This window comes from Populus alba, chromosome 13 (genome assembly GCF_005239225.2).
Source record: "Populus alba chromosome 13, ASM523922v2, whole genome shotgun sequence".
NCBI lineage: Eukaryota > Viridiplantae > Streptophyta > Magnoliopsida > Malpighiales > Salicaceae > Populus > Populus alba.
Genome location: NC_133296.1, coordinates 1,927,700 through 1,952,323, shown reverse-complemented (window position 1 = coordinate 1,952,323; position 24,624 = coordinate 1,927,700). Strand labels below are relative to the sequence as shown.

Sequence of the window (24,624 nt, the reverse complement as noted above, 5' to 3'; positions counted from 1 at the left end):
AATCACTATCAATTGTATTTCAAATTCACTCTCTTAGTTTTCTCCGTCTCTCTCTCACACACGCGCACTACCCAAAGGCTTAGGCTTTCTCCCTCTCTAGAGACTCTCTAATGGCAGCCTCCACAGGTTCTTTTATCTCCATGCAATCTCGTCCTGGAATGGTATGAAGCTCACTTGTATAATGTCTTTTTGCATTATGGGCACATGGATTTTTTCTTTCTTTCTTTTTTTGTTTGGTTTTTAGATCTGTTGCTAAATTCAAGCTCTTGATTTGATCTTGGAAGTTTGTTATTTGATATTTACCTTGCATGTGACTAGATATCTTTAGCTAATGATAAGAATTCTTTTTCTTTGTTCTTAGTGTAGTTTTAGTGTTTTCGCTGTATTGTTTTCATAAATATCGTGATCAATTTGTAGTCCAGTGAAATGTTAATTTGGATCCAAAGTTTGGATCTTTTTTAACTGGAGTGACATACACTTTGAAATATAGTTGTTAATTGGGATATCCTTATGAGATTAATAGTGGGTATAGCGTCTCTTGTCATCTTTAAATGGGCTATATAGTGACACACTGCAATTGCTTTGTACATGAAGCGGAAATCTCTTGATGGGTGAGAGTGATAGTTGTTCTTTGTTCATAGGATTTTTTTGGCTGTTGCTTTATGCCCCTTTCTTGTTTATGTTGCTGGTTACTGTCTAAAGCTTGTGCTTGGATCCTTGTTAAACAGGCTGCATCCAGGATCTCCGGTTTGAAGCCAGTTTCACTTTCAAATCAAGGAAGAAACACCCTGTCTTTTGGGTTGCGGTCTTTGCCAGCTCGCCGCCTTCGGGTTTCATGCGCTGTATGTTTCTTGTCTTGAGACTGCCTTAACATCTAATGGTTTTTGCTTGTACTGTCTTGTTTAGGGGAAATGATCCGTTTCATTTATTCTAGAAAATCAAACTTGATTGAAATGTTGTTGCAACGATTGGATGTTCTTCGTTGTTTCTTTTGGCCTTTAATTTTTCTTGGTTGCTTGATATATTTTGATTTTGGAAATATGCTATAAACCTAGTAAAGGCGAACATATTGGCTAAGTGTTTTTTATTTATTCTTTATAGCTAAGGGTTTTATTTAGCATCCATTTCATGTAGATTGGAGAGGTGCAGAATTGCCTAAAGCTAGATGCTTGATTAAAACAAGAATGTGCCATTTATTTTCCTGCTCCTTAGATAAAACATGAGTTGTCTTGAAAGAAATGCTATGTGTATATGTGATGTTTACCTATGTTATTCATCCACATAACTTTGGAAAATAATACAGTATACTCCGATTTCTATAACCTTGTGAGGTCTGCTGCAAATAATTTTTACAAGGCCTGTGATGTGGTTTGTCAATCTGATGATCAAATGTGTGATTGTTTGCAAATGTGCTAGTTGAATTTCTTCCCTTGTATTCATCAATTATTTATCCTTTAATGTTCTTTAGCAGGCCAAACCAGAAACAATTGATAAGGTGTGTGAAATAGTGAAGAAACAGTTGGCATTATCAGATGAGATTTCTGTTACTGGGGAATCAAAGTTTTCAACACTTGGAGCAGATTCTCTTGACACGGTATCTTACAAATACATTTGAATGTTTTCTTTTGATATTTCAAGTACAATATTTACCTAAAGGTTCTTGTTTGTCTCGCCCATTCAACTATTGCTTAATTAGTAGATATTTTGTTTCCTAAAAGATCAAGTATGAATGGAAATTAGTTCTAAGTTTAAGTTGTTTATCCTGTTTCCCTTATCACCTGCTAAGCGGGCTTGATTATTTAATGGAATGGAGGGAGACATTCAGGTGATGGGTATGGATGAAAATGAGACATTGTTTGTTCAATAACTTGAGAAGTGAAAGGAGCGGTTCTGTTTGTATGCCTTCCTGCCTTGTTTTTTGAGTTCAAAATGCTGTCTCCATCTTTATTCTGTATTGGGGATTTCCTTCGTAAGGAAATAACCTGAAAATATCATCTTAGTGTTTAAGTAGTTGTTTTTAACATATGGTGATTTGTAATCACTCGCCACTTCTTTCAGGTTGAGATTGTGATGGGACTAGAGGAGGCATTTGGTATCAGCGTCGAAGAGGAGAGCGCCCAAAGCATCGCAACAGTTCAGGATGCTGCTGATCTTATTGAGAAGCTCGTTGAGAAGAAAGATTAGAAGAATCACAATCCGACCTGGAGATCATTTTTAGCCTGCACGCATGTTTCTTGTTAGTCTATTATAGATGGAATGCTTGGCAACCTTGTTGTGAACCCATTATGTTTTGTTGGTTTCGTCTAGAAAAACTCATAAAGTTGTGAACTTGTGTTTTTATACACTTCGCATTTCTTGCTTAATGCATCAAGTTTTTTACATGATATATTTTACATCTCAGTGGTTTCTCTCCTTTTCCTGATTCATTTTCCTTTGGCGGGTGAATGAGTTGCGTAACCAATGGCGGTTATTTTTAGGAGCAAGTAAAAAAATCAAAAAATCAATTAAATAAAAAAAACTAAAAAAAAATAACCAAAAAAACTGAACTATAAAAAAAAAATTGTTTGCACCAATTAGAAAATTTTTTAAAAAATTTAGTTTGGTTCGGTTTTGATTTTTAATAGCTAAAACCAAACCGAACCAAACCAGTTTAAAAATTACTAAAAACCCAGGGTATTATAAATGGAAAGAATTGCATTCTAACCCTTGGCAATTAGCAACAAGCTGCTCGTCTCCACAATCACGGTCCCGTTCTCAATCTTTAAATCTAAATCAATATCTTCGTCTTTCAATCTCTCTTGCTAAGGTGGCCTGAGAAACATTAAGTTAAGTGTGCAACATCATCATAAAAACTTGAACCGTCGAGTGACCATGGTTTCCCCCCCCCCCCATCAAACTCCCTAGTCGCCTTCTCTATTTTGTTCCCTTTTAATTAGCCTTTTTTTTTTCTTTAATTTATTTGTTTTACTATATTATTTCCGGGATGACCATTTATTTGTAGTTGCATCTGGAAGAGAAACAAAGGCCGGTAAAGCTACCCCATTGTGGAACCCCTCTCTCCTTGTAGAAGCACATTTATTTATTGGTTTTTTCAGGTTTTGAACCTTAAATAATCAAATCGAACCAGAAATAAATGGTTTAAATTCTTTTTAGTTTCATTTCGGTTTGAAATCCTAGAAAAAAATAAAATCAGGTTGGCTGTTTTTTTTTATAATAAAAACCAAACCGAAACCAAAAATACAAGCCAAACCGAAACAGCTCCCCCCTAGTTATTTCCGTGGATGCTTATTGACAGGAGGCCGATATTTGCTTTCCAAGATTCCGGCCATAGCAAGTGCACTCTGGTGCTTTAACCAACCTGACAGTGAAAATCCAATTTATACAGAGCCTAGAAGTAATCAAGGTTTGAAAATAATCTGAAAACCGACCGTCAGAGACCAGCGGGGGTGAAAGCCTGAACGGTCTAAATAGGACACAGGAAAAATCATCATCTTCCTATACAAGCCACCCTAAACGGTAACCAACATCTTGTACTAACCAAGGCATAATAGCCCTTCATGGTCCGCTAATTCTTATTATACAGAAATTAGTAGGTCAAAGATCCTTGACGCATTATACACTGTTGACATCAAATACAGATAGTCAGATGCTAACATGTGCCCATTAGCATCCTAAAGGATCCAAACCCTAAAGATCCCTTCTACTAAGGTGGCACATCTACCATGAATGATCAAGTTGTACAGAATTGATCAAATCTCTTACATTTCAGCATTTATGCCTTCCAGAAGCATGCTTCTATTTACATTGTCCATCATATTTACTTCCGGGTGAAACAGTGGTAATTTTCAATCCCAGTCATCATCAAAGAAACCAGCATCTTTCATCTCTGAATAGTATACGCTCTCCAGTTGCAAATCTTCCTCCTAAGGTCATCAAGGGAGCAACCACTAATTAATCACTGTTCTAGCATCTTACAACATCATGTTAAAAACAGAAGAACATAAATAATACCAACAAAACTTGGAAAATACAGAAATTGGACCAATGATTATGATTACCTGGAAAAAGTCTGCTAAAAAGGTTACATACAGAAGAGGAAGATAAAAAGCATGGTAGCATACAATTGTTGTGCTGTACAACCTGCACAAGAAAAATTTAGCAAAAGGGAAAATAAAGCACTTAGAGAACAAACTCCACACAGTTACAGAAAGGTTTAAATGGAATAGTGTGATAAGGAGATTGGTACATAATTACCAGTAACCAAAACCAGTCACATGTCCAGTAAGCGCAGAAGCAAACAGTGACAGTGCATTCAAGATGAACATAATGACAATGTACTTGTAGAATGCAGGTCTTGCTGTGATAAGGTAGACATAAAAGGTCAAATGAAAACAGCTCTGAAATTTACTAGAAATTAATTTTGCCAATATGCACGTTCTAGACTAACTTACCAGGTAACCTCTCCCTCCACCTGGAATGATACATGAACAGTATCAACCCATAAATAGCAGTCAGCACAAGCCTGTGGATAGCCCACAAGCTCCACTTCATGTGATTGGAATGCTCACTGCTATCAATGAACAAAGGAATCCCAAATCCAAAAAGGTAAAGAGCCTGTAAGGGGAAAAAAAGAAGAAGCAAAATGTAAGGCTCATTTACTAGAGGCAAAGGTTTTAACAGATTAAATATCAGCATCATTCATTCCCTTTCTATATAAGCAAAAAAGCTCAGACAAGTATATTTTGCAGGCATTTCAAACTTGAGATTGGTGTTGGGGTTTGCATTTGCTTGACCATTCTAAAATAGGGAACAAGAATTATCCAAATTCACTGTCAATGCAACACATTAAAAAGAAGAGTTAAACATCTCTTCCCTGACTGATGGTAGCATCCTTCGCAATGCCAGAAAAATGCCACTACTAACAGAACAGAAAAGTGTTTTCAGGAACAAAGAAATACCTTGAGGAGAAGATCCAAACCAACAATGAGGGACGAGAGACCAAAGGGCCGTGTCAAATCTTCCAATCCACCCACATAATTTCCTTGCAATAAAAAAGCAATCAAGCTTACTTCCAGAAACAGCATTCCTGATGTTGTAAACAATGATAGGATATTCCATGCTAATTCCTTTCCAGGAGTGCACTCCCATGCCTGAATCAACACAAGAAAAAGTAATGTGACTGTAGTTTCCAAAGGGCATGGCAGGAGACGCAAGAAGAAGCTCCAAGGATTAAAGCCTTATACTATCATAACAGATTTACACTATCTTCATTAACCTAATTGGTGACTATAAGTCTTAACAGATGTTTATCTGCAAATGGCAATGATGGAAAACTATCTAGGACAAATGTGTACAGATATCACTTGGTTGATTATTGTCATTTGCACACACAAAGAGAGAGAGAGAGAGAGAGAGAGAGAGAGAGAGAGAGATGAATATCACCTGGTTGATTATTGCAAAAGCTGACTAATCTTATTTTACAATACCATGCAGACTTACACATTCTTAAGAAGGAACGTGTCTGGTTAATTTATGTTGAGAGCTATATGAGCACCATTTACTAAGAATTTTTGTTTATTATGGCTTTGAAGGTCATAAATTTTGTTTCTCCAGTATCATTATTGCTTGGGATCTCAGACCTCATCTCAGATCTTCAAACGACTTCAACGTAATTTACATGTTCAATAATAAATGAGAATCAGATGAAACAAGATAGCTTCAAACTAAGTACTTCAGATAATAGAAAAAATGAACATTCCAGCCATCCCCTGAAAAAGATACTAGATGCAGCCAGACTAAAATATAGTTGCAACAGCCAGCTAAATTCAGATTGCATCTTTCATTTTGTAATTGGTCATGATCACTTAAGCACACTCAACCTTACATTATGGTTCCAACCGTCAATGCACAAGAAGATAATGTCATCCAAAAGATTAGTCATTAACACTTGAAAAAGTTTAGCACTCAACAGTAAGGCCACTGTTGTGGTACCTGCAAACAGGTTATATCATCTTTCCATATAACATCCTTTTGAATCTATAAAATTTTAAATTGGCATTTATGCTTCTCTAGTGAAGAGAAAGGGCAATGTACAATGGACATAGACATACGCGTATTGACCCATGATAAAACAGTAAAGCTTATAACTTATAGAATGAAATCTAAATTCACCACTTTATGCATTTATGAACCATCCAAGATCAACCATATCAGGTAACGTTAAACATTTAACAATAGACATAAACCGTATAATCATTAAGATTATATGGTAATTACACATACCAGAACTCCAAAAAGATTCAAATGAGATACGATCAAACTGCCAGCAATCAATAAGGGAAGAAAAGCTAACCTACCACTTTGAATATACCTAGATTCTGCTTAACTAACATCAACAATATGCACAAATGAATCAAAGTTAAAAAATTAACTACTTCCATTGATAGATGCGATACTAAAAAATAAACTCACACGTATAGAATCAAACACGTTCTAAATTTCTTTTTTAATCTTAAGCTTATCCAAAATGGTACACAAACAATTTGATCACAAACCTAAGAACAGCAACAAATAACATTGGCCTTTCCACTAATTTGGAAAACCCACAAAGTAAAATGCCATTAAAAATCTAAAACAATGAAAAATATCAACACGAAATCCAGAAACACACAAACAAAATGATAATTCAACAACAAACCCATAAAGTTGAGAACTCTTTTAGAGACCCAATGAAGATTCCAATAAAACAGTGAAATGGGTATCCAAAATCAAAGCCAGAGATGCAATTAGCTTTCAAGAAACAAAAAATTAAATAATATAAAAAAACCCATTTGAATTTAAATTGAAGAAACCCACAAACCTGAAGGCAGGACCAAGCAAGATTAAGCAAGCTAAAGAGCCAGAGACTGCCATAATAAGCAATCATAATAGAAGATCTCCCATTTGATAGCTTCCTAAAGCTCTTTTTAGCTTTAAATGCCAGATAAAGTACAAAAGCAAGAGATGCCAAGATCAAAATCGCATTATGCAAAAACCCATGACATTCAAAGAGCCAATCATAGACACTTGACCCAACAAAGGTCCCTTCGTTGAGAGTGGAATTAGGGTTTTGTGAGACGGGGATTTCTAACACAAGCCCCTTTCTATGGAGATTGGTCATATTTTTTTTTAACAAATTTTCTTTTGGGGACGGGTGGGGGGTGGGTTAAAGAACAGACCTAATCATGAATTTTTGTGGAGAATTATGTTATTGGGTTCTGTGGGAGCTGAATTGTTGAAGTCTTTGGATAGTTCCTTTTTTTTTTCCAGAGGGATTTGGCAGCAACATCGAGGTTTCATGTGAAAAAAAATTTAAAATATTATTTGTACTGTTTGTATTTTTATGTTTGAAAAATATTTTAAAAAAAATTAATATTTTAATATTTTTATATAATTTTAATATATTAATATTAAAAATAATTTTAATATTTTAATATATTTTTAAATAAAAAAAATACTTTCATAAACTAGCTATATAAAATTCTTACGAGAAGATGGGTAAGTTATACATTTAGCTTGATGAATTTAAAAATATTTTTCTTTAGTCACATTACACTGTCATGGGCTGACATGAAAAAAAATGTTCATATGACATTAATATTTTTTAAAAATAAAAAAAATATAAGATTTAATGATTATTTGACATTGTACTTGAAATTATGTTTTAGTGCATTTTAAGAGTACATATAGCTGGAAAAAGGTATTAAATTGACTTTTTTTGTGATTTTTGATAGTTTTAATGTTTTGGTATTGAAATAAAAAAATATAAAAAAATTATTTTAATATATTTTAAAATAAAAAATATTTTTAAAAACAATAAAAACACAAAAGCTATTGCAATTTTAAAATGAGCACTTAGATAATTGAAAAGGATTACATGTGCTATCAAAGTAGTAACTTGGAGAGTACAAATAAAAAATATAAAGTAAATATTCTATATTTATATTTAATCAATTAATTTAATTTAAAAAATATATTTTTTTTGAAAAAACTAAATCTAACAAAGACAAAAAAAAAAAAGAAGTAACCCATGTTATTTTTAAAATTAATAAAAAAATAAAAAAACACAGGTGAACCTCTTAAAACCTTAAACTCGAGCTAATTACTCAACCTTGTAATTTATTAAATTACAGGTTCAACCAAGAAGCTAAACATCATATCAATTTAATGTTTAAAGATGAAATCAATTAACTTAATTTAATTTTAAAAAAATAATTTTTTTTAAAACAAGCTAGATTTAACAAAGACAAAAACAACAAGACAATTCATGTTATTTTCAAAACGACTACAAAATCTTATAAAAAGGAAAAAAAACAAAAAGAAAATATTGAAGAATAGAAAAGGAAAATAAGCTTAAAAAAGAAAAAAGAAGAAAAAAAAAAAGCAAATCTGAGTGAACTTCATAAACCTAAATTAATCTCTCAAATTTACAATCCATTAAATTATAAACTCGGGCTAAACCAATAAGTTAAACACCCAATCAATCAAACATTGAAATATAAAATTGTTAAAAAAATTTCAAGGTATAAATGTAACAATAAAAAATAAGGATAAGAAATAGGAAAACAAATTCTAGGATAAATTGTAAAATAAAAATAAATAGCAATTAAAAAATAAAAATTAAATTTTACCGATAAAAAAAATCACTAGAGATAAAATTAAAAAATAATTTTAATTTTATAAATTATTTAAATTAAAATAAATAATAATCAAAAGTAATATGAATCAAATTTTAAGAAAATATAATTAAAGGGTTGTATTGAAACTTTGAAAAGTCAATACAAAAATGAAGGTGAATGAGGGGAAAAAAATCACACGCGCCAAACAAAAGATAATTAGATCACACACGCCACCTAGGCGTAAAGAGGCTGCCAAGACACTTTGATAGCTACCATGGAAGCAGACTTTTGGCGGCTAAACAACACTGCACACGCCATCCAAAGCCCAAAACCATTATTCACGCGCCTAAAGCTTTTTTATTTAGTATTCTTCCTATTTAGAAAATGACCATATCACCAATCAAATACCAAATTTAAAAGACTAAAGTTCCCTTGAAGTGAAGGGCAAGGTTTTTTTAATTCAAAGGGTAATAAAGTTATTTAACCTTGTTTAAATTAACTAAAAGACGGAAAAAAATCTTGAATGCTAATCATAAAACTGTAATAACACCTAAATTCTCATGTCTAATTACATGAAATGAACTATAATTATATAAATTTATATCTAATTTAACACAATTTAATCAAAATCCCTAATTTTAGCAACTTACCCAAAAACACAAATCATAATAGGTCACAATTTAACCTTATTTGCTTAAAATTATGGCTAATTTAATATAATTCAATCAAATTTTATTTTTTTAAAAATATAATTTTCAAATTAAACTCTAATTTTTTTTGTGTGTGTTTTAAGGTTAGGGTGACGATTTTAATTGGATTTTCATAGAGAGATAGTTTTTATAATTGAGTTTTAGAATTGTAACATTCATATTTAACGATTTCAAAACATTATAACTTTAAATATGTTACGATTGTTAATAACAACACATATAAACAGTTTTATTTTGTAGAAAAATTGATATTCCATCAACTTTTTTAATTTAAAATGCTATTTTTTTTAAAAAAAAGAAAAAACCCTCAAGGCGGGTAGTTGGAAGGAAGTCGTCTCGCCAGACTCTGATGTGTCTAGTAATGAATCACATTTTTTTATAGAAGCGGTCAGAAACATGTATCCACTCACTCTTCACTAGTTCACTCTCTAACACGACAAACAAGCATACTCTCTCTTTCTCTCTCTACTCTCGAAGGGGCGCTCTGAGGTAAAGCTTCAATCTTTCCATTTTCTCCTTTACCTTTTCTTTTGATCAAAATCGAGGGTCTTCGTTATTTTCTCATGATCGTTTGATCTTGATAAGAATCTTGTGTTGTTTTTTTTTTTTAGTTTTATTATGCTTTGACTTCTTAAAGATTGGCCTTTTATGATTTGTCTGATGTGATAAAATCATATGGCTATTACGAAGTTGTTGGCTATTATGTGTTATTTTTATTCTTAAAGTGTCAAGTCTATACTCAGATTTGGTTTTTTTGGTTGTTTCTGCTTGTGGGTTGTGTGATCTATTCACAGATCTTTCTTGAGTTTTGTTTTTTAATCAAGGTAAGCTACCCAGGTATTGTTAGACCTCAGTTTTAGTGTTTTCTTTAAGATATAACATTTACTTGATCTTGTTTAGAACTTGTAGATAGAATAATCAAAGGGCACGAGAGAAAATAAAGCTGTGTAAATTAGGAGCCGGATGGGAAAATGGGTATTTTGTGTAAATTAGAGATGCTTAATGATACTGAAACTACACTGATTTCTTATGGGATCATCAAATATGTGTATTTATAGATTTATTTGATTAGCTTTGTGGGTCCTATAGCCTTAATTAGTGTGATTTATTTGTTATAATTTATATGTGCTTGTGCACTTATCTGAATTTTAGATTTTAAATTGGCTGTTTTGAGCGTGGTCCTTTCTGTGTGTCTGTGGGTGCAATGTGCCTTTTGTTTTTTCTTTCTCTTGTTATATTTGGTCAGGTGCTATTCTTGCGAGATGCAGTGTTTGTGTTGATGTTTTTAAGAATTTAGGTTATTGTAGATGTCCAGTTTTAACATTTACTCTTTTAGATCACATAGAACAATGGTGAAGGCTGTTGCTGTTCTGAATAGCAGTGAAGGTGTCAAAGGCACCATCAACTTTACCCAAGAAGGAGACGGTAAGTGAAAGCTCCAACCAATTGGTCCTGCAATTTGTTTTGCTCATTTTTCTGTGTAGTTTATGATACCTGAGTCATTATTTTTTCAGGTCCAACTACTGTAACTGGAAGCCTCTGTGGTCTTAAGCCAGGCCTTCATGGCTTCCATGTTCATGCTCTTGGAGACACCACAAATGGCTGCATGTCAACTGGTACTGCCATATAGTTGGATTTTTCCCCAAAAATTCTCAAGTCTTCTTTTGTTTTGTCAACATTCTTTACTCACAGCTACTTGGTGTGTTCTGTTTGCAGGCCCGCATTTTAATCCTGTAGGCAAAGAGCATGGTGCCCCTGAGGATGAGAATCGTCATGCTGGTGATTTGGGAAATGTCACTGTTGGTGATGATGGTATGCATTACTGTCCATGTTGCTGTAAATAGTTTCTAAATTACCAGTATTGTTGTTTTTTAAAATGAGCTTCGTAACAATATTACTTTATTTTAGTTGGTTTCTTTTTCCTTATTATTTTTGCAAAATTTTAAATGAGTTTCTTGACAGAATTTTGATAAAGCTTTTTTAGATAGGATTTGCCCTGTCACTTAAGCTGGTCACATACTTGTCAGGTTACTGATTTTTGTTTGTTCAGGCACCGCTACTGTCTCAATCATTGACAACCAGATTCCTCTTACTGGACCAAATTCCATTGTTGGAAGGGCTGTTGTTGTTCATGCAGATCCTGATGATCTTGGCAAGGGTAATTTATCAATATCTCCTTCAAGGACTATTCACTGATTTATGCCACTGTTATATGTTCTCATTGATGAATGATGAGGGGACCTGGTACATAACAGTATTGAATTTCTAGCTTTATGATTCTGGCTTCCTGTAAGAGAACAATTTTGGAGAGCTCTTGTTGCCACTTCAAACTGACAGTTTCAATTGGTTTAATATAAAGAACACAGCCTGATACATTACCCTTCAATGTTCTTTATCAAAATTAAACTGAACATGATTTGGTCAGCAAAAAAATGCACTGGAACATGTTTTTTGGGGTCCGTGATTCACACAGCACAGCCTTATTGGAATTCTTGACTTGGATCTCTATCCTCTTCCAAGCAGAGCTTCAGTTGCAATTAATCAGCATCATGACTCTTGTTATTGTAGTAATTGATAATTTGTTCATGCATTTAGTAGTCTGGGTTGTAGCTAGAATGCTTCTTCCAGGCCATTTAATTCATTAATGTTGATAGTGCAGGATTTTAATTTCCTTATTGTGTCCAAGGGGTTTGGGGGGTGCAGAGTAGGATGTGAAGATAATGTTTCTTTATACATATATGTTTATATATGGACTTGTTTACTTTATTTTTGTCACATCTATTATTTTATTGCATCATTCTCTAATCAAAGTGATGTTCATTGATTATTGATTTTCTACATCCAGGAGGACATGAACTTAGCAAAAGCACTGGTAATGCTGGTGGCAGAGTAGCATGTGGTAAGTAACAGGCTTATTGTCGACATTAAAGAAAATATCATGTTATGTTAGTGAACAATTTATGACATTGTTTCGAGTCTTAACAAATCATCAATATACGGTATTCAGAGTGTCCCTTGGTCATCATTCTCTCATTCATGATTTCATCATTTTGTCATATAATCTCATAATTGCAAAGGTTTAGAATATACTAAATTGTTCTTGTTAAAAGGTGTTTCTATCTTTTTTTATTTGCTGGCATGAACAGTTGTTTCCCTATTTTTGTGACATGGAAAATCATAATTGTTCCTATCATTCCTTGCGCAGGTGTTATTGGTTTGCAAGGCTGAACCACCTCACTCCACCATAGTTTGTAAACAAATGCAGTTGCATATGTATCAACCCGCAGCTACAGAGGTTTCTGATAGACTCTGAATAAAAGGATGAAAACCTACTGTTGTACTTTTTTGGTGGATTGGTTGTGTAATCTAAAAGTGTGTTCTGTTTGACCTCTTAAACTGAAGTTTTCAACAGCTTGGTTCCTTAATTGATTGGCTCCTATTTTACGGGGGATGTTTACGACGGGGCTGGCAAGCTTTCATGGTTTCCACCCCACAAAAAATTTTCCATAGAAGGGCTGTAAATACTCAAAAACCACAGCAGACTTGCTGTTTCGGGTTGAACCGGCGATATTATCTCATTCTGTCTCTAAAAACGGAACAAAGAGGGGCTCTCTCTGTCGCGTTCAAAAGTCTCAGCCCCTCTTAAATTTCTCGGTTAAATACCGGTCGAGGTATGTCAGTCATGCGGGCCTCTTCCTGCTTGAAAGCACTTGGAATAATCTACCTGTATTTGAAATATTTTTAAAAATATCTTTTGTTTAAAATTATATTAAAATGATTTAAAAAAATATATTTTTTTAATCTTAAGCAAAATAAATTTAAAAAATCACGAAACGCGGGTTGTACTTCATATTTAAATAGCCTGTATCGCTTCAACAATTTAAGAATTTAGCACCAAAATTAGTGAAATTTAAGTTTTGGCCCTTTTTAAAACTCTTTTTTTTTTTCAATCTTGACCCCTCTAAAAAATGTACTTAATATTTTTTTATTAATTTACTTAATATTTTTTTATTAAGAATTTTGCTTTGATGTTTTTTTGGGTTTGTTTTTTTTATGTGGTCAGTTCGACTCATGATTACGGACATGACTTTTAATGGTTTATATTGATTGACTTTGACGTTTTTTTTTTTTTAATTGATTAATTTTTTTTAATCATTTGAGATTTAATTTTAGAAAAACTACCTTGATCATTCCATAATTAAGTTTTTTTTTACACTTACCTACTGTATTTTTTAAAATTACAGTTCACATAAGACAACTGGTATGCATAAGACAAACTTTAAGTTGTTTTTCCATTGTTTTTATTTTGAAATAATCTTGAATTATTATAGAAATCCTCGCTAATGATGATTAATATGGAGAAATCTTAATTTAGTTGATATTTGAATGCCAGATAGAATTATCAACTAATTTATTTTAGGGGTGCAATTTATCATTTATAGTTTTTTCAATTAATTATTTGCTCTTTTTTTTAGCACCTACTTTTCTCACGGGTTATAACATACACAGACACGTCACCTATTACAAGGAATTAACAGGAAATTTTTAAATAGAAAAAAAAAGAAATCAATAACTTAAATATGTAAATTAAAAGCGAGACACTTGATAATGATAATAATAATAATAAACTAAAAAAAATAAGTGAACACCAAGTATAAGATTTTACCTAAAATGCTCCCTCAACTTTCCCAACCTACCTTCAACACTATTAAAAAAAATTGTCAGATACCAATAGCAAGAAAAAATATTGTTGGTAAATTAAAATGATATTTACTGATAAAAAATCATGTTGCTATTTCCATCAATAATAATTAACAAAAACAATTCTGTGATGAATACCAAAGAAATTACTAGGAGAATTCAAATGGTAAAAAATGTTTGAGTAAATATTCTTTTATCAATTGCATTGGTAAATTTGATGTGTTATTATTCTTGACAATAATTTACTGTCCTATTTTTTATTGGGAAATATGTAGGTAATATTAAAATTATAACCAGCAGCAGAATCCCCCTCTCCTCTCCCTAATTTATTCTTCTTCTTCATGTTCTTTCCTTTTCTCCATCTAGAAAACAACACTTTTTAATTTTTATTTTGTCACAAATATAACTCTCATCATCACAAATCTAACCACCCAAACACTCAGTTTTTCAGTTTACATGTCATAGTTTATTTTTTTTTAGAAAATTCACCACATCAAATAAATAAACCTATCTATTTTTTATTGTAATCCATTTTTTATTTTAATATTTTGGTAATTTTTCATAGTATATGTAAGTCATTGGACAACACATTTTTTTTTAAGTAATTACATCTTCTTCTCCATGTTTTGTTTTTAAATTTAAAAATAAAATAATAGTGCAAAATAAATTCACATATTATCCAAATCAAAATGAAATAAAATCTCAAGAGTGTATTAAACATATTTTGAATATTTTCAGACTAAATCGTGTGTCAACTTAGACTAAATTTATCCTCGGATAATGATACATTTCTGTATCAAAACGATGTATTCAATTTTTTTTAATAAAACCTCTCTAATATTAATCTCTAAGATTTGAAAAAAAAAAAAAATCAAGAAAGGAAAAAAAACTAAAACATATTCCACGGATGATCTGGCATGACAACAAATTGACAACATGGGAGCTATGAGCCAGGAAAAACAACCTTGGACTTGACTGGTAAACAGTAAAGTGGCCCAAATTTATTCCTTGTACCAAAGCCCATATATCCCATCTCTAAAACCCAGAAACAAAACAAACTGTAAAGCAGTTTGGTCGTCTCAGCGAGCGAAAAAGAGAGGCAAAAGAAATGGGACGAGAAGTATCAGAGAGCTGCATCGATAGTTTACTAACAGAAATGGTATCATCTTACTGCAATCGATTTTACTCTAACACCCCTGAACTCGCTGCCCGTCGGATCGAAGCTATTGGTTATCAAGTTGGGCATCAGCTCTCTGAACGGTACACCCGCCCTCAGACAACCGATCGAACTCATTTTTAGTTTGATTTTATGTTCTTAAACTCTTTTCTGTTTGAATTTTGGTCTGGTTAGGTACACAATGGAACGGCCTCGTTTTACTGAGCATTTAGAGGCAATTAAGTTCATATGCAAGGACTTCTGGTCTGAGTTGTTCAAGAAACAGATCGACAACTTGAAAACAAATCACAGAGTAAGTTTTTGTGTTAAATCTTATTTTTTTATTTGTGGGTTTTTGGATCTTAATTTGGGTTTTTTTTTTTTTTTTTTTTTGGTGTTAAATGAGAAATTGGGTTTTCTTTTTTGTAAGGGTACATTTGTGTTGCAAGATAATAAGTTTCGATGGCTATCGCGAATGTCGGGAGATCCATCGGTTGAGAATGGAACACAAGATCCTGAAAGCAAGGCTGCACAAGCAATGAGCATGTATTTGTATTTTCCTTGTGGGATTATAAGGGGTGCACTTTCGAATTTGGGGATTCCTTGTGCTGTTTCTGCTGATATATCCAGTCTTCCGGCTTGTGAGTATAACTGGATCTTGAGTCCTTTTTGCTGTTCTATTAAATTTGCATTTTGTTAATTTGGGATGGAATATTAATATTTGGGGCGCTCATTAAGAGATGATAAAAGTATTGATGTTAGGTGTGTAGACTGATGGTTTAGGGTTTTGGTTGAGGGGTAAATCTAAAGGTTATCAAGAAAATGGAACCTTAAGTTGTTGTTTTTTAATTTAGAAAGGTTATGAATTGTGAGTACCTTATTACCTTAAAGGAATTTTTAGCTATTAGGTGTTTTATTTATGAAGTGAACCTGTTTTAAGAAATCTTGCTGTTGCTGAATTATCAAGATGTGGAATTTGTACTCCTTGTTGCATCCCAGTGGTTCTTTGGTTTTTTAAATTGTGTTGCATGAACACCTTTATAGCAGAGTTGGTCATTGATTTATCCTTCTTAATGTGATTGACTGAATTTTTCTAACTCTTATTCTTATCAAAGAATGTTAGCTAAACCATGCCTTACACGCTGTCGTCCCATCTATGCACTTAATGTGATCAATTGAATTTTTCTAACTCCTCTTAGTCTTATCAAAGAAGGTTAGCTGCGCCATACCTTACACATAGTCGTCCATCCTTAAGCTTCTGTTTTTTCCATGCCATCTATGCACTTAACATTGCAAACATATTTGTTCCTATTTGTTTCTTTGATTAGTCATGATTCATCACTATTTCTTTTCTTTGATCAGTCATGAGATTGATGAAATTCTTGACCTTTATTGTGTATTTACCTCAGGTCATTGTTTAGTCTGCTAAACAAGCATTGTATTTAAACTGTTTAGCCTTTCTTTACCCTGGCAAGTTTTTGGTTCCCTCTCCCTCTCTCCATATAGTCTTCTTAGCATTTAGCTCAAGGTTTTTTTTTTTTTAACTTTTTATTTCATCTAATAGGCTTATGATTACTGTAGCTTTATTTACTTTCAAGTTCCTCCACTTTCTGTTTTTGAGATTTCAAACAAATTTCTTAATAATATTTGGGCTAAATGGCCACCTAGTGTTGATTTTTCTCATGACCTTGCACGTAGACGCAGTCTCTTATTGCACTGCTCTGTTACTATGTGTCCATCTGAAAATGCTTTATTTGCTAATCATGAAGCTGGTAGCTCTTAATCCTCTGGTCCATCTGCCATCTCTATTTTGTCTCCAGGTTCATATTTTGACAAAAAAATCCAGTGTTTTAATTGCTATCTCCTTGTGGTCATGAGAAAGTGAATTTGGTTCTCTTAACCAACTTCATATGTAAATATTCATCCAGTTTTCTAAAGCCCCATTGCTGACTCTTGTGTGTGTTAGTTATTGCTCTCTGTCGAAATACCATACAACAATAGATGGGTACATGTCCTACTGAAGCCTTTTGTTCTGGATTTGGCTCTTTGAAGCAGCCTTTGAATATTTTCTCATTGAACTTTTTAGGCAGCCATATATTGCACAGATCTTTCTGCTTCCCTTGAATTTTTTTTTTTGCTTTTCTTCTCAGTTTGGGAAATTGAATTTGCTGATGTCTAAAATGATGATTAATAGGATTTGAAGTGATATCTTATCATGGTATATTACCAGCTTAAGTTTCATTGGTCTGCTCAAAGGCATTGATCAACACATTCTAAATTCATTCTAAATTCTGTATGTTTGTTTATTATTGTTTGCGTGGGTGCTGCGGCAACTGCTTGCCTTGCTACTTACCCACATTTCTTTGAAAGAGTAAAGGCAACTTAAAATCTCTTTAGCTGGCTAAACCAAACACGTGAAGGCGTCCTGAATTTTTTGCCCTCTCCGTGGCTGTTAAAGTCACTCCCTTCATGGACTGGTACCTACTGGTCAAGATTTATACATTAAACTCACCCTCTCTCCTTCATCCTCATGTTGTCACTATGCCAGCATCTTGGATACCTTTTTAACCAGAACAGAAGTGTAGACTGGCTTCAATCTGTGACAGATGTAGCAAGTTAATATAGCTCGGGTCCTTAATCAAGTGTTGAATTGATTGCCTCTAGCATTGCTCATGTTTGCATAAATAAACATTGGACTTTGAATAACAGTATCTCACCATTTCCGTGGCTATTCACATGAACAGGTTCATTTGTGATCCGTATAAAGGTTTGATCGGCATACAACAAATGTGCATCCAAATCTGGCTTTGAAGTATGTGCTTTCCACCAAATTAGATATTTGGTTCCTCGTTTTTCCTCCTTGAAAATGTACTTGTCTGAGAATTTCTAAGCATCCCACAAAATATGTCCATAGTCAGCAGTGGAATATTTTCAGAGGAATTCCTGTTACATGTATTCTTTTACGTGTAGAAGGTTATGTTGATGATATAATTGTTCCATTAAACACAGCTGGTTTTGCATTAACTAATGGCCTGATTGCTCCACTTAATACCTTTTTATTCACCAAGACAATTTATAAGTTGGTGTTCTCTTGATGTTTCTCAATCTGGGTTCTTACCTTTTGCAATACCATAGAAACTGGTCTTGTTATGCGGTGCTCCAGGGAACGGATGGATTCTGGGATAGTGATATTTTTGTTAATCATTGAGAATTTGTCTTTACAAATTACAATGTGATGATCCAGACGTACAAATAACTGATGATTTTTTATAAGATTTATCTGCAAGAGCTTGCAAATATCGCTAATACCTTTTTTTTTTAAAGACATTTATAGATATTTAAATATACAATAATCATCTTGAAATATGGTTAAATTACAGATAACTAAAAAAATTAAATATTTGACAAAAACTCCCTTCGCATTTAGGAACACGTTACAGAAATATTCTCATACTCGAAATGCCCCTAATTAAAGTAAAAAATATAAAAAATAGAGGAAAAATATATATAAAAATGGGACATGATAAATTTTTAGTACATGGACAATATTAATGTCACTATTTAATTTCAGTCAATTTTGTTTTGATTTTTTTTTTATAAAAAAAAATTCTCTCATTTTTTAAACATTAATTTAATTAATCTTTTCCTAAATAGAAATTAAGGATATTTTAGATATAATTTTTTGATACCTTAAGAAAGTAATTTACCCACACACACACGCACACACATGTATAAAATACTTGTGTGTGATTATTATTTATTTTGTTGCTTACTTTCAATTGAAATTTTTGCATCAGAGACCATTTTTTAAAAATTCAATTTGCTGGTGCATGAGATGACGATGTTGGATATATACGATTTAAATTTATCTTCTACTTAGGACAGATATATGATAAAATGTAAATAACAACACAGACATTTACTACATGACAAACAATCTCTTACAACAAAGGAGGAGGGACCATTTTCCGAGCCAGCAGTATTCTTCTCGGCTTCTTGAGTTTTGAAGTCCAACCTGTGGAGCTTTTGCTCATCTTTATGGCTGGAGTCCTTGTCCTGTGGTGTTCTTATTCAATCTGTTCTTATGCAGCATGAGCAGGCTGCTACTCTCTGTTTTTTCCCTCCCAGTTGGTGCTATCGATGATAAGGTCTTTTGGAGTCTCAATCTTGGGTTTAAGAGGTATGCGCTCTCTTTTAGGATCAGGGTTCAAATTTCACCAACTATATATTTTTGGGGCCATGACTTTTGGTGTAAAAAATTAATGGCTTATTGAAAATCTAAAAATTTAGTTGAGGTGTGCACAAGTTAATCTCTAGTTAAAAAAAACAAAAAAAGGATTTTTTAGCTTATATTATGAATCGAAATGATTTGTTTGTTGTTACTTTTGTTGACAAAGCAGAAGAGGCAAGTGTTTTAGTTGCATCATGTGTTGATGCCGCAGGTGAAAAAGAGGCATAATTGAAGTAATGTAATTAAAGCGACGAGCCTTTGGTGCTAAGCACTGCAAGAACGCAAACGAGAGAAGAAACAATTTAATAATTTGTGGTACGAGACTCTCTCATAAAACTCCCTTCAAATATGTGCGTGGGCGTAAGTTTAAAGTAAATAAACCTAAAGAAATTCAGTATCTAGTCTATCAAATCAAGTGGAAATAACAAAACCGCTTCTTGCTTTCACTTTTTCTAATGTTTTTCTCTTCTATAAAACCCTAACTATATACTTGAGAGAGTAAGGTTTTCGAGTGTTTTAATAATGAATAATCATATATTTATGTCAATAATTTATTTTTCAGAGTCTAAGGAGTGGATGACTGGTAGTAGAAAAACTAACATTTCCAAACAATCAATTTTGATAGGATATAGGAATACCTAGATGATAAAATCAATAATTTTTAAGAAATAAATTGAAATAAATCAGAGAATGAGCATTAAAATTCAAAAATGTGTTTGTTTTTATTTTGATATAATAAGTACTATGAGATTCAAAAGTAATAGTATCAGGAAAATAAAAAATATAAACCATCAATCTAAGCAGTTTATGAGGTATTTATAATCTCTAAACCTTGTTGTTTTATAGGAGTAGAGGGGTTGAAGAATTATTTTCTCCTGATAATATTAATAAAAAACATTAATAGTAATAAAATACAACTATAGTAGGCTATTAAAAGATTGTTTTATTTGCTTAGATATATAAAAAAAACAAATATATCTGATATTAATATTTTATTTTATATTAAAAGTCATAACAACAAACAAGCTAAATATATCAACAACTCATTGACTTCCTCTCAGAGCACATGGCCAGCAAATCCCCCCCCTTTGCTGTAAGATTCCAAGGAATTTAGAATGTAGGCAGTGAAGTCAATGGCGACCATGAAGCCCAATAATCAAAATAAGAACGACTTGTCTTAAACATTCGAAGTCAATGTCTAAGACTTTAAAATAAATTCAAAGGACATCCTTAACTTCAAACTATACTGTAAACTTATTGCCTCTGATCCTGTCTTGATTTCTGGTAAGTCCATGCATTTAATCATTGAATTTAAAGATAATAAAATAAAAATTCATGATATCCAGATCTGATAATCCAAAAGATGTTGGTATTAGTTGATGCTGTCATCGTAGAAACCCCCTAATTCCATCCCAAGTTAGGTATTAAGGCAAATTTACAAATTCTACGAAACTATTGAGTAATTATAATATATAGAGAAGATATATAGGCATAAAGAGAAGAGACATATTCAGTTGCTTTAAAAAGTTATATATATAAGAATTCTATTTCTTATAATATATAATTTTTAAAAAAATTTTCTCCCTCGAAGTGTTTCTCCCTCATTTTTATATCTATACACCGTATGTATCTACTACTTACAGCTTTAGCGTCATAAACTTTTATAAACGCATTAAAAAAGGAAAAAAAAAATTGGAATACCACGACTATACATTATACATCCTAGAAGACATAATAGTAAGCTATACCTAATTTTTATAAACACCCTCATCAACCATATAAAATATTTATCCTGTACAAAGCCTCTATTACATCTTCTCTGTCATAAATTGTGGAGGATGCCATAAACAGCCGACACGGGATAAGGACGGGACCAACTAGACGGGTTTATTCAAGAACAAAACAATATATATAGTATCCATGATAGAGTAACAATTCATTCCTTGTGTCCTGTCTCTCTCAGTGTTGATCATGGCTGGTTGCCTTGCGTTCCTCTTCTTAGCCTTCTTAGCTTTTTCGGCAAATGCAGATGGTTGGATTTTATTTTCTTTCTATTTTTATATATATATTTCAATATAAACCCACTTCTAATCCTCCAGAAATAAAAAAACCTAACCATTTCAATCTGTATGTTTTTCCAGTTAGCTTTGATTGTGGGGCATCCGGTTTTTACACGGACGAAAATTCGATAGTATGGATGGGAGATGAAGACCTCTTCAAGGAAAGCCAGGCTGAGGTGGTGCAGTCTAGCAATACAATATCACATGTAATGAGCACTCTTAGGGTGTTCACAACTCGGAAAAAGAATTGTTACTCTATCTCCGAGGGCTCCGGCAGTCTACTTCTTGTTCGTGCCAGCTTCTTCTATGGAAACTATGACAAAAGATCATCTCCTCCATCTTTCGATATGCATATTGATGGAAACGACTGGGCCACCGTCAAGACCTCACTTGATCAGCTTGTATATTATGAATTAGTCTATGTTTCCAAAGGCGATACAACCAGCATCTGTCTTGCCCAAACACAGCCTAAACAGTTTCCATTTATATCAGCACTTGAGGTTAGGAACTTGGATTCAAAAATGTATAGCTATCTTGATCCGAAATATGCACTGTTTTTAAGGACAAGGGTTGCTTACGGTGCTAAAGAAACAGTAAGGTAATGATCATACACTGGCGATCCTTGTTATTATTTTCCTTGTTTTTTTCTTCTTACAACTTGTAGATAATTTTCAGGTTCCCGGATGATGCTTATGATCGCATTTGGGTTCCAGCAGTAGTTGGTAGCGGGATAACTTCGGTAGCGAGCGATGCAATAATCATTGATGTTGATAATGCACCGGATTATCCTCCACAAGAAGTCTTGCAGAATGCTATTACAATCTCAAGCACGTCAGATTCTATCAGTTTAAAACCTGGTTTTCCAGATCAAGAAGTTTCAGTATACATGAACTTGTATTTCTCTGAAGTGACCCAGCTCGATACCACCCAAAACAGGTCCTTTAAGGCTTACATCGACAACAAGCCTGTATCAGATCCCATCATCCCACCTTATGGAGAAGTGACAGAAATGTTTATTAACTTCACAGCTTCTTCAAACACCTCGTTTTCGTTGGTTGCCAACCCTGGTTCTACACTTCCTCCACTTGTCAATGCCATGGAAGTCTTTTATATTAGCGACCGCCTGGCAGATGGAACCAATATCAAAGATGGTATGCATTATAGCTGATTTGTTAATTAGCATATAATTGATATTGGAATTTCTGCATATATATACTGACAGATAAGTACTTTCATGTTAAATTTGTCAGTGGAAGGCTTAAGTGAAATCCAAAAAGCATTCAGTAATGCATTACAAGAATGGTCTGGTGATCCATGTCTTCCTTCTCCATACACATGGGAATGGATTAGTTGTAGCAATGATACCATACCTCGCATAACGGCATTGTAAATCATCTTTCCCTGCTCTCATCAGGAAAATCCTCAATTTCTTCTTATTTATTTAGGAGTATAGTTGTACTTGCTGGTTTAATAATTTATTTGTGTTCATAATGTTTTTGGGGTTTTCAGGGACCTTAGCAGCTTTGATCTTTCAGGGGAACTTCCAGATTTTAGCTCCATGGATGCCCTTGTGACAATGTAAGTTAACTGTAAGTGAGTTGAACCAATTTCAGATATTTTCTTATTTGTTCTAACACATTGCTAGCATTTTTGTTTCCTATTCAACCCAGCGATTTGCAGAATAACAGCATAAATGGACCTATTCCAGATTTCCTTGGCGCCTTACCTAACCTCAAAGAACTGTAAGATTATCCCAAATAATCTCTTGTTGATTGTTACAAAATGCTCTTGTAAGGATTCTGGCATGCTTTCCTAAAGACTGGTCTTGTGATGCAAAAAGAATACTCCGTCCCTGGATTCAGCGTGCCCCTGTCAAGCAAATTTGAAACAGGATTCACATTTTCGACAAAATAACACAACATTTTTCCTTTCCTGTTTCTTCAATCTAGGAACTTGGCAGATAATTCCTTCAGTGGACCAATTCCTCCATCAATATCAACGAATAAGAACCTGAAATTAGTGTAAGCGCCTACGAAAATACAGTTTAATTTTATTGAAATCTCTTATGTCTCGTCAATTTTTAAGAAATAGTTTCTACTTTGATGATTAAATCATATAACCTGCTGGAAAAATATTACAGGGTATCAGGCAATCCAGATTTGTGTGTCTCCAGCAAGTCCTGTCAGCCAACTAGTACTGATGATACTACCAGTTCATCAATTCCTTCAGGTCGCAGAAAAAAGAGTAGCAAGCTTCCAGTGATACTTGGAACCACAATTCCAATCTCAGTAATTTTCTGGGCTATTATGGGATTTGTACTGCACCACAAGAGAAAAACAGCAGCCATAGTCGCAATCACCACAGGTTAGGAAGCAGAATACAATTCATAATATGATATAACTTGAACAATGTTTGAATTTAACTGTTGGTGTATACCAGATTGTTTAACACCAGTTTCTTCTTCTTCTTCTTCTTCCTCCTCCTCTTCTTTTGGGTCGATAAGGACAAACTGGCGGTGCCCATAGGCCTAGTGGTGCCCTCAATATGATGCCTGAAGCGGTGATTAATGAGATCAAGGTTAACATCCGAGACCAAACAACGACAGAGAATGGCAATCAATCGGATCCACAGCAATGAAAATGCAACCTGGGGGCTGAGAAAAACAATTAACTTACCCTCCTCAAATCTTTGATCATATTAATTTACAACGATATCGTGTGTAAGCTTCCCAGAGTCAAAGATCATATGTTTGGAACCTAGCTAGTGGTATTATATGTGGGATAATGCTAACGAGTGCCCGCATAAACATTTATCATGTTTTGCAACAATAATTTCGCATTTATAATGTATGATTAGAAAATAAATATGTTTGTTTTTTTTTTTTATGCAAGATATGTGTAATAAGCTTCCCGGAGTAAAAAAAGAAATACCATGTTTAATGTCTACCTTGATATGTTTATGGCTTACCAATTATTGAAAATATGAATTATTATTAAGAATTAATTATCAATTACTCTAAGAGGAGCTGAGGACACAAGGTTTAAAACACGTTTAATTGCTCTAAGAGCTTTATAAAGAGAGAGGGTGTTACTTTTAACGAAAAAAGCCC

At 33.3% G+C, this 24,624-nt stretch overlaps 5 protein-coding genes across 7 annotated transcripts; 4 read left to right on the top strand and 1 right to left on the bottom strand.

The window, feature by feature from the left end:
• On the top strand, positions 1-2,386 carry LOC118053213 (acyl carrier protein 1, chloroplastic). Of its 2 annotated transcripts, none has more exons than XM_035064388.2 (4): positions 1-161; positions 729-842; positions 1,472-1,594; positions 2,059-2,386. In XM_035064388.2, exons 1-4 carry the CDS (start codon positions 111-113, stop codon positions 2,182-2,184), a joined length of 414 nt encoding a protein of 137 aa, XP_034920279.1. In that variant the 5' UTR covers positions 1-110; the 3' UTR covers positions 2,185-2,386. The 2 variants fall into 2 exon arrangements, with proteins under 2 accessions (XP_034920279.1, XP_034920278.1); XM_035064387.2 differs by having other exon boundaries at positions 1,469-1,594.
• Positions 2,387-3,473: 1,087 nt separating this feature from the next.
• On the bottom strand, positions 3,474-7,333 carry LOC118053211 (protein CANDIDATE G-PROTEIN COUPLED RECEPTOR 2). Its single transcript, XM_035064386.2, has 6 exons — positions 6,860-7,333; positions 4,959-5,150; positions 4,452-4,614; positions 4,255-4,357; positions 4,059-4,140; positions 3,474-3,923 (listed from the first exon to the last, which is right to left on the bottom strand). The coding sequence occupies exons 1-6, from the start codon at positions 7,157-7,159 to the stop codon at positions 3,846-3,848; spliced, it is 918 nt and encodes a 305-aa protein (XP_034920277.1). The 5' UTR covers positions 7,160-7,333; the 3' UTR covers positions 3,474-3,845.
• A 2,362-nt stretch (positions 7,334-9,695) lies between these two features.
• LOC118053285 (superoxide dismutase [Cu-Zn]) lies at positions 9,696-12,792 on the top strand. Of its 2 annotated transcripts, none has more exons than XM_035064510.2 (7): positions 9,696-9,856; positions 10,704-10,792; positions 10,882-10,983; positions 11,084-11,179; positions 11,418-11,525; positions 12,213-12,266; positions 12,573-12,792. In XM_035064510.2, exons 2-7 carry the CDS (start codon positions 10,717-10,719, stop codon positions 12,593-12,595), a joined length of 459 nt encoding a protein of 152 aa, XP_034920401.1. In that variant the 5' UTR covers positions 9,696-9,856; positions 10,704-10,716; the 3' UTR covers positions 12,596-12,792. The 2 variants fall into 2 exon arrangements, with proteins under 2 accessions (XP_034920401.1, XP_034920402.1); XM_035064511.2 differs by having other exon boundaries at positions 9,698-9,856; positions 10,713-10,792.
• Positions 12,793-15,085: 2,293 nt separating this feature from the next.
• Positions 15,086-18,248, top strand: LOC118053284 (uncharacterized). Its single transcript, XM_035064509.2, has 4 exons — positions 15,086-15,328; positions 15,420-15,537; positions 15,655-15,865; positions 17,969-18,248. The coding sequence occupies exons 1-4, from the start codon at positions 15,177-15,179 to the stop codon at positions 17,995-17,997; spliced, it is 510 nt and encodes a 169-aa protein (XP_034920400.1). The 5' UTR covers positions 15,086-15,176; the 3' UTR covers positions 17,998-18,248.
• A 3,076-nt stretch (positions 18,249-21,324) lies between these two features.
• Positions 21,325-24,408, top strand: LOC118053224 (uncharacterized protein At1g24485-like). Its single transcript, XM_035064414.2, has 9 exons — positions 21,325-21,487; positions 21,597-22,113; positions 22,191-22,666; positions 22,766-22,901; positions 23,025-23,093; positions 23,186-23,257; positions 23,465-23,536; positions 23,656-23,879; positions 24,019-24,408. Exons 1-9 carry the CDS (start codon positions 21,427-21,429, stop codon positions 24,150-24,152), a joined length of 1,761 nt encoding a protein of 586 aa, XP_034920305.1. The 5' UTR covers positions 21,325-21,426; the 3' UTR covers positions 24,153-24,408.
• The last annotated feature ends 216 nt before the right edge of the window (positions 24,409-24,624 follow it).